General features: G+C 52.4%; 1 protein-coding gene across 6 annotated transcripts in view; it reads left to right on the forward strand.

Moving 5' to 3' along the window:
* The window catches only part of BOC (BOC cell adhesion associated, oncogene regulated), a 73,609-nt gene that overhangs the window by 57,438 nt on the left and 4,963 nt on the right, over positions 1-11,208 (forward strand). For 4 of the 6 annotated variants that reach the window (XM_069553431.1, XM_069553428.1, XM_069553410.1 and 1 more), the window contains 9 exons: positions 569-862; positions 1,220-1,492; positions 3,188-3,495; positions 7,474-7,636; positions 8,045-8,155; positions 8,521-8,727; positions 9,091-9,272; positions 9,698-9,803; positions 10,066-10,188. In XM_069553431.1, the coding sequence (XP_069409532.1) occupies positions 569-862; positions 1,220-1,492; positions 3,188-3,495; positions 7,474-7,636; positions 8,045-8,155; positions 8,521-8,727; positions 9,091-9,272; positions 9,698-9,803; positions 10,066-10,188 (1,767 nt within the window). The remainder of the gene's footprint in view (positions 1-568; positions 863-1,219; positions 1,493-3,187; positions 3,496-7,473; positions 7,637-8,044; positions 8,156-8,520; positions 8,728-9,090; positions 9,273-9,697; positions 9,804-10,065; positions 10,189-11,208) is intronic. The other 2 variants (XM_069553441.1, XM_069553444.1) reach the window with 1 other exon arrangement.

Raw genomic sequence — 11,208 nt, forward strand, 5'->3', positions numbered from 1 at the left:
GTTCTGAAGAAGGTCCCATGTAGGAGAGCAGCACTCCTCTCCATCAGTTCTGTGCAGTTTCTACCTCACATTAAATAAAGCTCTCTGCCTCCTCAGCTGAGCACCTGATGAAATACTTGATCAGCTTTTGGATATGAAAAATGCATATCTTTAAACCAGAAAGTGTTTCCCAGGTGGCACTAGTGGTAAAGAACCTGTCTGCCAGTGTAGGAGACATAAGAGATGCAGGTTTTATCCCTGGGTTAGGAAGATCCCCTGGAGGAGAGCATGATAAACCACTCCAGTATTCTTGCCTGGAGAATCCCATGGAATGAGGAGCCTGGCGGGCTCTAGTCCATAGGGTTGCAAAGAGTCGGACACAACTAAAGCAACTTAGCACACGCACAAACCATAGCTTTAAAGGTCTGTCCCACTCAGCCCAGCAGGATGCTCCCCACCAGGCTGTTTGATTCCAATTCCAGCCCTCCAGGCTGCGTCCTGGGGTTGGGCTCCCTGAAGCAGGGTGGAGGGGAGCCTCTGCACCCCATCCTGGTCCCACACACAGTCCTTTCTCTCTTCGCCCCTCCAGGCGCCACTGCTGAGGCTGCCCGCATCATCTACCCACCAGAGGCCCAGACCATTGTTGTCACCAAAGGCCAGAGTCTCATCCTGGAGTGTGTGGCCAGCGGGATCCCACCCCCAAGGGTTACCTGGGCCAAGGATGGCTCCAGTGTTGCCAGCTACAACAAGACACGCTTCCTGTTGAGCAACCTCCTCATCGATACCACCAGCGAGGAAGACTCAGGCACCTACCGCTGCATGGCTGACAACGGGGTTGGGGAGCCCGGGGCCGCAGTCATCCTCTACAACGTCCAGGTGTTCGGTGAGTGCCTCCCACAGACCTCCTTTTCCTTGGCCATCTCTTATCTGCATAGCCCCGCTAGAAGCTCATAAGCAAGGTTCAGACAGGGTTACATGCCTTTTGAGAGATCACATGCCGAGTGAGTGAGTGGGGAAGAACTGAGAGCATAAGAGGCCTTGGCTCGCAGGGACCAGGATGTAGGGGCTGGCAGTCCTTCCCAGCTGTGACTCTGATGGAGGAGATGTGGGGCCTTTCCTCTCCTCTGTGAGTGTCATGGGGAAGGAGCGACGCTTTCCCCACAGCGGTCCCCTCCCCAGCCTGTCTGCGCCTGGGTTGAAGGACTCTGCCTTCCTTACCTCTGCTCTGGTTTCTTGGCAGAACCCCCCGAGGTCACCATGGAGCTGTCCCAGCTGGTCATCCCTTGGGGCCAGAGCGCCAAGCTCACCTGTGAGGTGCGTGGGAACCCCCCGCCCTCCGTACTGTGGCTGAGGAACGCTGTGCCCCTCACCTCCAGCCAGCGCCTCCGACTGTCCCGTCGGGCCCTGCGGGTGGTCAGCATGGGGCCCGAGGATGAAGGTGTCTACCAGTGCATGGCGGAGAATGAAGTTGGGAGCGCCCACGCTGTGGTCCAGCTGAAGACCGCCAGGCCAGGTGAGTGCAATCCAAGGGACTGGGACACCAGCTGAACATTTACAGAACTTAAATCCAAGTTAAAACCCCTGTGTATACAATAAATAAAAATGGCTTTAAATATAATATATAAATGGTTCATTTGTACTACTGAAAATCTGCACTTCTGACTTGTTAGTAAGTTAATATAAATTTGAACTTACAACTAATAATATTAGTTGCTCAGTCATTGTCACAGAGTTGGACACGATTGAGCAACTAACACAGTTAAAATCAAATTTACATTAACTTACTAATAAGTCAGAAGTGCAGATTTTCAACAGTGCAAATAACCCATTTAAATACTGTATTAAAAAAAAACCTTTTAGTTTTCAGAATCTCTTGAGTTCCTAGAGTTCCATAGAACCCAGTTTGATAACCACTGTTCTAACACAAAGCAAAGCACGTCTGTCTTTCTTAGCTTGATTCATTTCAGTTGACGTGCGTAGATCATAATTTTAATAATTGCTCGGCAAAGGCCAAGCATCTCCATATAAGTAACAGGCTAGTACGTTCTGGTCTACATAGATTGAGCTGCTGTTTGCTCAGCACTGGTCTAGGCAATGTGGGGGATGCAGAGAAATGTAATAAAGACCCTGCCCTCAAGAACTTTCCTAGGAAGGAAATAAAACTTACTGAAGAATCAACTGGAGAAAAACACAACCAGGAATAACGCTGAGTCAGCATGATCAGGAGCCAACCTCCTGTGGTGCAGGAGGTCAGGTAATAAAAACTGTCATGGTCCGTGTGCAGGTTGGAAAAGAATTTCTGGACATGAGGCAGAAACAGAAGAGACTAAAGTTTACAAGAGTGGGAGATGCTGTTAGAACAGTGGGCCGGCTCAATGGAGAGCCGAATCCTTTCACAGGCTAGTTGCCAACTTTTATAGCCTCAAGACAGAAAATTCCTACTGCAATGGTGGCATTAGGTGATTGGTTAGGATGCTATAAGATGGATAATAGGGTGGGTATTTTACCTAATATGGGGTCAGGGAACTGGCAGGTTTAGATCCAGAGGCCCATGGCAACAGTTGCTATGGAGCTTGGTCACTTCCAGAGATTTTTATCTTGTGAACTTGGTACAGAGCTTCACACCTGTGATCTTGGTGTAGGGCTCCACAGAAACTCGTGTTGGCAGAGTCCATGGACGCTTCCTGAAGGGAGTGAGGCCCCTCCTGCCTCTAAGAGTCTCAGACACATTTACATTCATAGCTCACATCTCCAGGTCCCCACAGTAGAGCAGGAAGAGGCCCACTCTGTGCCATGGTACAGATCCCCCAGTTAAAGGGGGACATGTCCCCATACCACGCCCGCCCCCTCCCCCCCACACACACACACAGATATGAGAAAGGGCTCCTAGCACCTTGAGAGCAAATCGAGATAGTTCAGCCAAGACACACGTGAATGCAGGAAAACGGGCTGGTGGCAGGAAGCCTGGGAGGGGCCCTCAGGCTGCATTTTCACCCTGGCATCAGGGGCACAGCCCTCCGTCCCCACAGAGCCTGGCAGAGTATTGAGGGGACTGATGTCACCTCAGGTCCCCAGGCCAGGGCTCTTCTTGCCCTAGCATCTCTTCCCTCTGACTTCTCTCCCCATTTTCTCTGTGTGGGGATGGCTGAGCAAGCGGCCAGGGGACTAACTGCTTGTCCCTATCTTCTCTCCACTGCTCATCTTCCAGGTACCACCCTGAGACCATGGTGGGATGCTCAGTCAGCCACTGTCACACCTCCAGTGCCACCCTCCAGACCTGGCGGCCCCGACCAAATGCCCAAGGGCCACCCAGGGCTATTGAGGCCCCAGGCATCAGAGCAGCCAGCCTCCCCACAGTGCCCCGGGGATCAGGGGCCGGTGGCCCCCGCTGAGGCACCCATCATCCTCAGCTCACCCCGCACGTCCAAGACTGACTCGTACGAGCTGGTGTGGCGGCCTCGGCATGAAGGCAGCAGCCGAGCACCGGTCCTCTACTACGTGGTGAAACACCGCAAGGTACGACGTCGGGTGTTGCGGCCACCTCGCTGTGAGGCTGGCTGGGGTATCTGCACCCTGCCCATCTCCCACAGAACTCCTGAAGCTTGCAGGTGGTCTCCAAGGCTGATCCCAACCTCTGTGCCCTCCAGCGTACTTTCCTACCACCTCCCAGGAAGCTGGCTGTGAGTTGGCTGTTGGGGCCCTAAGAGGCTCGGGAAGAAGCCATGGGTGTGCCTCTAGGTCTCAGGCCCGCCAACCAGCTTCCAGTCCCAAGGAGAGTTCATAGACTTCCTGTTAACCATCCCCCTCCTCTCCTCTGCCATTTGTTGTTGATGTCTTGTTGTTTAATCTGAGGAAGTTCTGCTGGGCACATACCTGCAGGAACTCGGGCATGGCAAGCTAGCTTTAGAGCCAGGAAAACAAATATTTGTGAACAAGTGTTTTCTCTGAGGGCTACAAAATGCTGCCTCAAGTCTCAGGACTCCTTACAGCTCAGGTTTGGCAAGCAGGCATTTGAGCTGAAAAACACATCATGGTGTTCAGACCTCAGCTATTTCTCGTTGACAGAAGGAAGTCTGTCCAGGTGGATGTTTTGGGGGCTGTCAAGGAGGGACTCTCTGGGTCTGATGGGATCAGGGACAGAACTGGGCCCTCCTGTCTTCTTAAACACTGTGCCCTCTGAGACAGGATGGGGCCCCCAGGCTGCCACCCTCGTTCAGGGCTTACACTCTTACCTGCTGCTCCCAGGGGAGAAGGACATTTCCTTTAAGAAAATATCCTGGGAAACATTTCTGTTTATCCCAGGTGCATGCTGTTTTCTTCCTAAGGCCATTGAAAAGTGTGAAAGTATTAGTCCCTCAGTCATGTCGGACTCTTTGCAACCCCATGGACTGTAGCCCAGCAGGCTCCTCTGTCTATAGGATTTCCCCAGGCAAGAATACTGGAGCAGGTTGCCATTTCCTTCTCCAGGGGATCTTCCTGACCCAGGGATCAAACCCTGGTCTCCTGCATTGAAGGTGGATTCTTTACCATCTGAACCACCAGGGAGGCCCAAGGCCATTAGACAGTAGAAAACTATTGTCCTTAAAGGGTTTTTAAAAATCTTATTTGATAAGCAGTGCTTCCCTGGTGGCTCAGACAGTAAGCGTCTGCCTGCAATGCGGGAAACCAGGGCTCAATCCCTGAGTTGGGAAGATCCCCTAGAGAAGCAAATGGCAACCCACTCCAGTATTCTTGCCTGGAAAATTCCATGGACTGAGGAGCCTGGTAGGCTACAGTCCATGGGGTCGCAAAGAGTCGGAGACGACTGAGCAACTTCACTTTCACTTTCTAATGTATCATAAATGCTAGATTTTATTATGCATTTATTTGTTGCTTATAAAAGTGCTAGTTGTACTTGGTAGAAAATATGGAAGATAAATGACTGTGGAACTGAAAACATTTATCAACTTTCCTCCCTCTCCAAAACCAAAGGAAACCACTTTTCCCCAGGGAACAGTGCAGGCTCTGCAGAAGCTGGGCTCCTGCTCTGGGCCCCGGCAGCTCCGTTGCTCTCTTCTCACCCTTTCCATGCTCTCTTGGAGACCTCTGGTCAGGACCTGTCCACAGAGGCACCTATGGTCAAGCCGCCTCCTAGGTGGGGGTGAGAGGAGGCAGTTTCTCATTAACCGTTGGCCTGCTGGCCTCCTCATAGGCAGCTAGCAGAGGGGGTGGATGAGTTTTTAACAAAAAGCAGTATTGTTGAGCGCGGGTTATGGTCCTAATCCTTATTTCCCCATGTAACTGGACACCTCCATCGCAGAGTTTGAGACAAAGATCAGGGCAGGCCAAATGCTCATGGTCCCCAGGAGACAAGAACCAGCAAGACAGCAAGAATAATATTTTTCGGGCCAATAGGTGGCCGTAAAACCGCCTCCCCAAGAGGCAGGCTGGCAGAGGCCACACGAGGTGATCCGGAAACACCAGGCTGAGGCCGCATTCACCCTCTCAGTGTGCATGACAGTGACTAATTGCCATTCCATTTCTTATTTTCATTTCTGAGCCCAGTGAAGTGAGGCCAGCACTGGGAGGCCCAGGGAGAAGGGGCACAGGGGAAGTGAGAGGACAGGGCCCCGCTGGGCCTGGCTCCTGTCGGGATCTGGCCTGTGGGGCACTTGGAACTGTTAGGTGGACATTGCCAAGGCACAGTTATGTTTTGAAAGCAGTTTCATTCTTGAGGGACTAACTTGTCATAAAGATCATCACACAGGAAAGGACTTTGAAAGCAAAAATCAGCCTTTGGGTTGTATTTTTTCAGCCCCCCTCTCTTGCTGGAGCCTGGGAGTCATTCATCTCATTTTCACTTTTTCACATACATGAAGCCAGTTTTCATTTCCTGGTGCATCTGCAGACCCTGGGCTACTGTGTTTGGGTTTCCAGCACCATTGGGGATTCTCAGTTTGTAAAAACTTCTCCCCTTGGAACAAATCCTGGAAGCCTGACATGAATGAGCCCAGACTATCCCTGGCCTTTGAATAGTAGGTTTTGTTCTACTTTGGAATATTCTGCTTGGGGATAAGAGCTTTTCCTACCAGCTGTTTAATTCCTTCAGCAGACCAAAGCTTCAGGCCCCAGCAGGCTCTTGGAGATGTGCACAGTTGGCAGGAAGGCTGTGTCCTCAAAGGTGGGGTGGGGGAGGGGGAAACAGCCTCTCGGCAACGCCTATCCGGAAGTCTGGAGCTCCTTGATTTTTTTTCTTTACAGAGCTAGGAAATTGAAGCCATTAAAGAGTAATCTGTGATGGTTATGGTTCATCCATGGTTTTTAAGTTCTGATCTAGGCCTGAGGGCAGGAGTAGAAAAAAAGAGGGTTGAAATCCGCACTGAGGGAGGAAGGGGAGGACAGGTACTTGTTGAGAACCTACTGTGTGCCAGCTTCAGTGAGTCATCAGGTTTAATCTTCAGAATAGGCTGAGAGATTTAACTTGCTTCATTTAAGGAATGAAAAGCATAGGGGTCGGGAAGATTAGGGAAGTTGCTCAGGGTTTCACCCAGCTGGTAATCTGTATATGGTAAGAGACACAGCTCGGATTTGAATCCAGGACTAGTCTAGCTCCCAGACTTTCTTTCTAGGGTAGGTGACATTTATGAGCTTGTTTTCTGGAGTCAAGCCAGGATTTCTGCACTCACTAGTGATGTGGTCTTAGGCAAGTCACTTGTCCCTCTAAGCCTCAGCCTCCCTGCTTGTGAGGTGGGAACGGTATTAACACCCATCTCTTGGACTGCTGTCATGGAAATGCATTATGGTGCATGTAACATGCTTTATGGTGCATGTAACCATGTGTTGTAGCACATAGAAGTTAGTGTTAGTCACTCAGTCATTTCTGACTCTTTGCAACCCCATGGATCGTAGCCCACCAGGCTCCTCTGTCCATGGGGATTCTCCAGGCAAGAAGACCAGAGTGGGCTGCCATTGCCTTCTCTAGGGGATTGTCCCAATCCAAGGACTGAACACAGGCTTCCCACATTGCAGGCAGATTCTTTACCATCTGAGCCACCAGGGAAGCCCCAGCACATCCTAGCACTCAGCAAATGTGGCCGTTTCCACTGGTGCTATTTTTATCATTCTCATTGTCATCTCATTAGAATATGAGGGTACTGTTTGGTTTCAGCAGATCAGGGAGAAAGAAGTTAAATGGGGATGTGTTTAGAAAGGGGGAGAGGCCTTTGGAGAAACTCTGAGTAGTGTCAGTCGGGCGTTTTGCTCCTCCCCACTGAGTTTTCTTTCATGAAACGGTTAGATGAGGGATCCAGGAGCCTGGCTTTCCTGGCCCAGCAAGGACGATGTCCTGGGCTTGCAGGACCAGTCTGCCTTCTGTAGGGCCAATTTCCCCGCCAACCTGGCCCATCTCCCTCCCTTTCTTCTGCCTTCTTGGGCTCAACTCTGCTTTCCTTGTAAGCCATGGCCACTTGTAGTTCCATGCAAGAGGCTGGTCCTTATACCAGCCACCTTCTCTAGCAGGTCACCAACTCCTCTGATGACTGGACCATCTCTGGCATTCCGGCCAGCCAACACCGCCTGACCCTCACCAGACTAGACCCTGGGAGCTTGTATGAGGTGGAGATGGCGGCCTACAACTGTGCAGGTGAAGGCCAGACGGCTATGGTCACCTTCCGAACTGGTAAGGGTCCAGTATTCCCTGGCTTAGGGTCTCCGTGGGCCGGAGCAGTCCTATAAGGTCAGGTGGAAGCCCTGTTCACCTTGCTCCAGCTGTTCACCTTGAACTTTATCTTCCTTCTGGCTTCTGCCTCCCTGTGGTCTGCGTGCCCTATCAAGGCTGCCGTCCCATCTCCTGTCAAGAGAGGCACCAGCTGGCCTCTGGCATTCCTTTGCCCCCTTCGCACTTGGGGGCCACGTGCAATTCCATGCCCATCAAATGGAGCTAAAAATCAGACCACGCTTCTAATGCCCTCTGTTATCTGCATGGTCTTGTCAGACACCCTGGTAGAACTTCAGGCAGAAAAGACTATGGAAGGAGAGCCCCAACGCACATTCTCTCTCGTGCTGATCTCAACCCATTTCTACCCAGGACGACGGCCCAAACCTGAAATCGTGGCCAGCAAGGAGCAGCAGATCCAGAGGGATGACCCTGGAGAAAGACCCCAGAGCAGCAGCCAGCCGGACCACAGCCGCCTGTCGCGTAAGCCCCCAGCAGCCCCGCGGGCTGGGGCCACTGCCTCAGAAGGCTCTGCTGCAGTGAGTGGGGCCTGGGAGTCCTTGTGACCTACTCCTGGCCTCTCCCCCGTTGACCACAGGAAGAGAGAATGGATTGGAACTTTTCAAGAGCTCCTCCCTAGACAGTGACCTGGGGAGCCTTGGGATCTGATGCGGCCCGCAGGGGTACGGGGCTGTGGGGTGGGGCTGGCTCCCTTCCCACCAGGGTGGAGGGCTGTGGGGTGGGGCTGGCTCCCGTCGGGAGCAGGCCAAGTCTAGTCACATTACCACCACCCTCTCATCACTTCCTCCCTCCCGCTTCCTTCCTGCCATGTGGATGGTCTCCTCCAGCTCCAGAAGCTCCAGACAGGCCCACCATCTCCATGGCCTCTGAGACTTCAGTGTATGTGACCTGGATTCCCCGTGGGAACGGTGGCTTCCCCATCCAGTCCTTCCGTGTGGAGTACAAGAAGCTGAAGAAAGTGGGGGACTGGATTCTAGCCACCAGCGCCATCCCTCCCTCCCGGCTCTCGGTGGAGATTACAGGCCTAGAGAAAGGTAGGGCCCTGGCCAACTGCCCTCCCTGGTCCCCTGGTGGCCACCAGCTCCCTGGAGGAGAAGGGAAGCTTTGGGAGGGTCTTCTCTCTGCTTGTCCCCCACCCACCACCAAACTCTTGTGGCCATTCTTGGTCGTGTTACCTCAGACCCACAAGCCCCTACTTCTGCCTCCCTCTCTCCATAAATAGTCCCAAACAACCTCCTGGCTCTTTTCTGATGAGGGTGGGAGTTCTGGAGTCCTTTAGGGCTTGCTTTTGGGGAAAGACTTCCCAGAAGATCCCTCTAGGTCCTCAGCCTGCATGGGCTGAGCGGGAGGCAGGTGGTGTCTCCCGGCCCCCCAGTTCAGGGAGTGTCTCTCCCCAGGCACCTCCTACAAGTTCCGAGTCCGGGCTCTGAACATGCTGGGGGAGAGCGAGCCCAGCGCCCCCTCCCGGCCCTACATGGTGTCAGGCTACAGCAGCCGAGTGTACGAGAGGCCCGTGGCAGGCCCTTACATCACCTTCACTGATGCCGTCAATGAGACCACCATCATGCTCAAGTGGATGGTGAGTGGTCTGGTGTAGCCGGCAGCGGAGTGACGGGACCAAGCTGTGTGCTGGACAGAAGGGGACGGCACTGCGGGTGGGAAGGAGTCACCTTTCTCCCTTGGCTTATCCTAAGCTACCTCCCCTTAGGTGTTCCTGGGAATTGGGCCAGAGAGGCTCACCCTCACAATACCCAGGAAGCTTCAGAGGGCTCTGAAGAAATGGGAGTTTGTTTCTCTAAAAGCTGGGGACTCCTAGGCTACGTAAAATAACGAGTAATCTCTATGTCATTGTCCAAAGAGCCTGGAGGTCATCAGAAATGTCTGTCTGGGTCCCCAGTGGATTTTAAACTCTAGGCTGGGTGACATTTCCATCCACCAGTGGTTCTGCTCACATGATGGTTTCTCTGCTCCATTGTCAACTTGTTTCTTCTTTATTCCCTGCAGTATATCCCAGCAAGTAACAATAACACCCCAATCCACGGCTTTTATATCTATTACCGGCCCACAGACAGTGACAACGACAGTGACTACAAGAAGGATATGGTGGAAGGTGAGAAACCCTTGTGAGGTTTTTCCCCTGTTGTCAGGGGAGCCAGAAGCTGGTGAAAGGAGAAAACCTGGGCTAGCATGCCCCGTAGTGTTGGCTCTTTCATGATATACTTGGGGTCATTGGGTTCCTAGGCCCTCATGCTTCCTTCCCAGGGTGATGGCACAACAGGAACATGGATGGGCATCCAGAACACCTCCTCCAGCGGGGAGCGAGCAAACACGTGCATGATCACCACGTCTGACTCTCTCGGTCTCTCCCCCAGGGGATCGATACTGGCATTCCATCAGCCACCTACAGCCAGAGACCTCCTATGACATTAAGATGCAGTGCTTCAACGAAGGAGGGGAGAGCGAGTTCAGCAACGTGATGATCTGTGAGACCAAAGGTGAGTCTCTTCGGATTCGCCACTCTCCTCTTGCTCTTCCCAGCAGGTTGGGCAAAGCCACTGCTGTGTGTGCTGGGTTTCTCTTCTCCGGAATGACTCCTTATCTTCCAGGTATCCCCCAGCTTTGCCACTTTAATCCATCTGTTCATTGGCCTGTGCCTCTTACCAAGTACAAATGGGGATGCCATCATGATGGTTTCATGGAACTTGGGATTTAACTCATACTTGATCTCATGGACTAGAACCTGGTCTTGAGAGCTTTCTATAAACACTTTATTCCTATGATAATATCTGGCACTTAACACTGGTTGCTTTACTTAGTTTAACTACAACCCAATGAGAGAAACCGAGCATCAGGACATGTTATGCCTTGACCAAGGTCACACAGCTCGTTAGTGGCGGAGCACTCTGTGGACCAAGTTCATCCAACTACAAGGCCAGACTCTCTCCCTGCACTGAAACATGTTAAACATAGTCATAAAATAATAATTTTTGCCCTTGGTCAAATGGATAGATATTTCCATTTTGCAAACACTGAAAGGTGGATTGTAAGAAAACAATCTGGAGAAGGTAGATCTGGAGGATGGAGACAAGGAAACAGTCGGTTTTCCTGTGACGTCAGCTCGCTGTCCTGTGTGCCCTTCCTGCCCTTGTCTGTCTTGTGCAGAGAAGTGGGGGATGCACACAGCCAGCAGGCCCCTGTCAGGTGACACAAGGTGCCCAGGGCAGAGAACAGAGCCCTTGCATGGGCTTTGCAAGGGTCTCCTGGAAGAACTGAGCCTTCAGACGGGTGGAGGGAGCCGCCTGGGGGACAGGACAAGACTGCACGTACCTCCATCTGGGAGGAGTGCGTGGCACTGGAAGCGAGAGGGGGCAGCGCTCAGAGAAGACGCCAGGGACGTTGGAAGGCAGTGGGATCATCCAGGACCCCGTGGGCTGTGAGGTGGAGAAGGGTCATCGTTGCATTTGTCAGGAACGTGACTGTAAACTGAGGGGCGAGAACTGGGGCCGTGAAGCAAA

The sequence above is a fragment of the Ovis canadensis genome, chromosome 1 (genome assembly GCF_042477335.2).
Source record: "Ovis canadensis isolate MfBH-ARS-UI-01 breed Bighorn chromosome 1, ARS-UI_OviCan_v2, whole genome shotgun sequence".
Classification (NCBI taxonomy): Eukaryota; Metazoa; Chordata; class Mammalia; order Artiodactyla; family Bovidae; genus Ovis; species Ovis canadensis.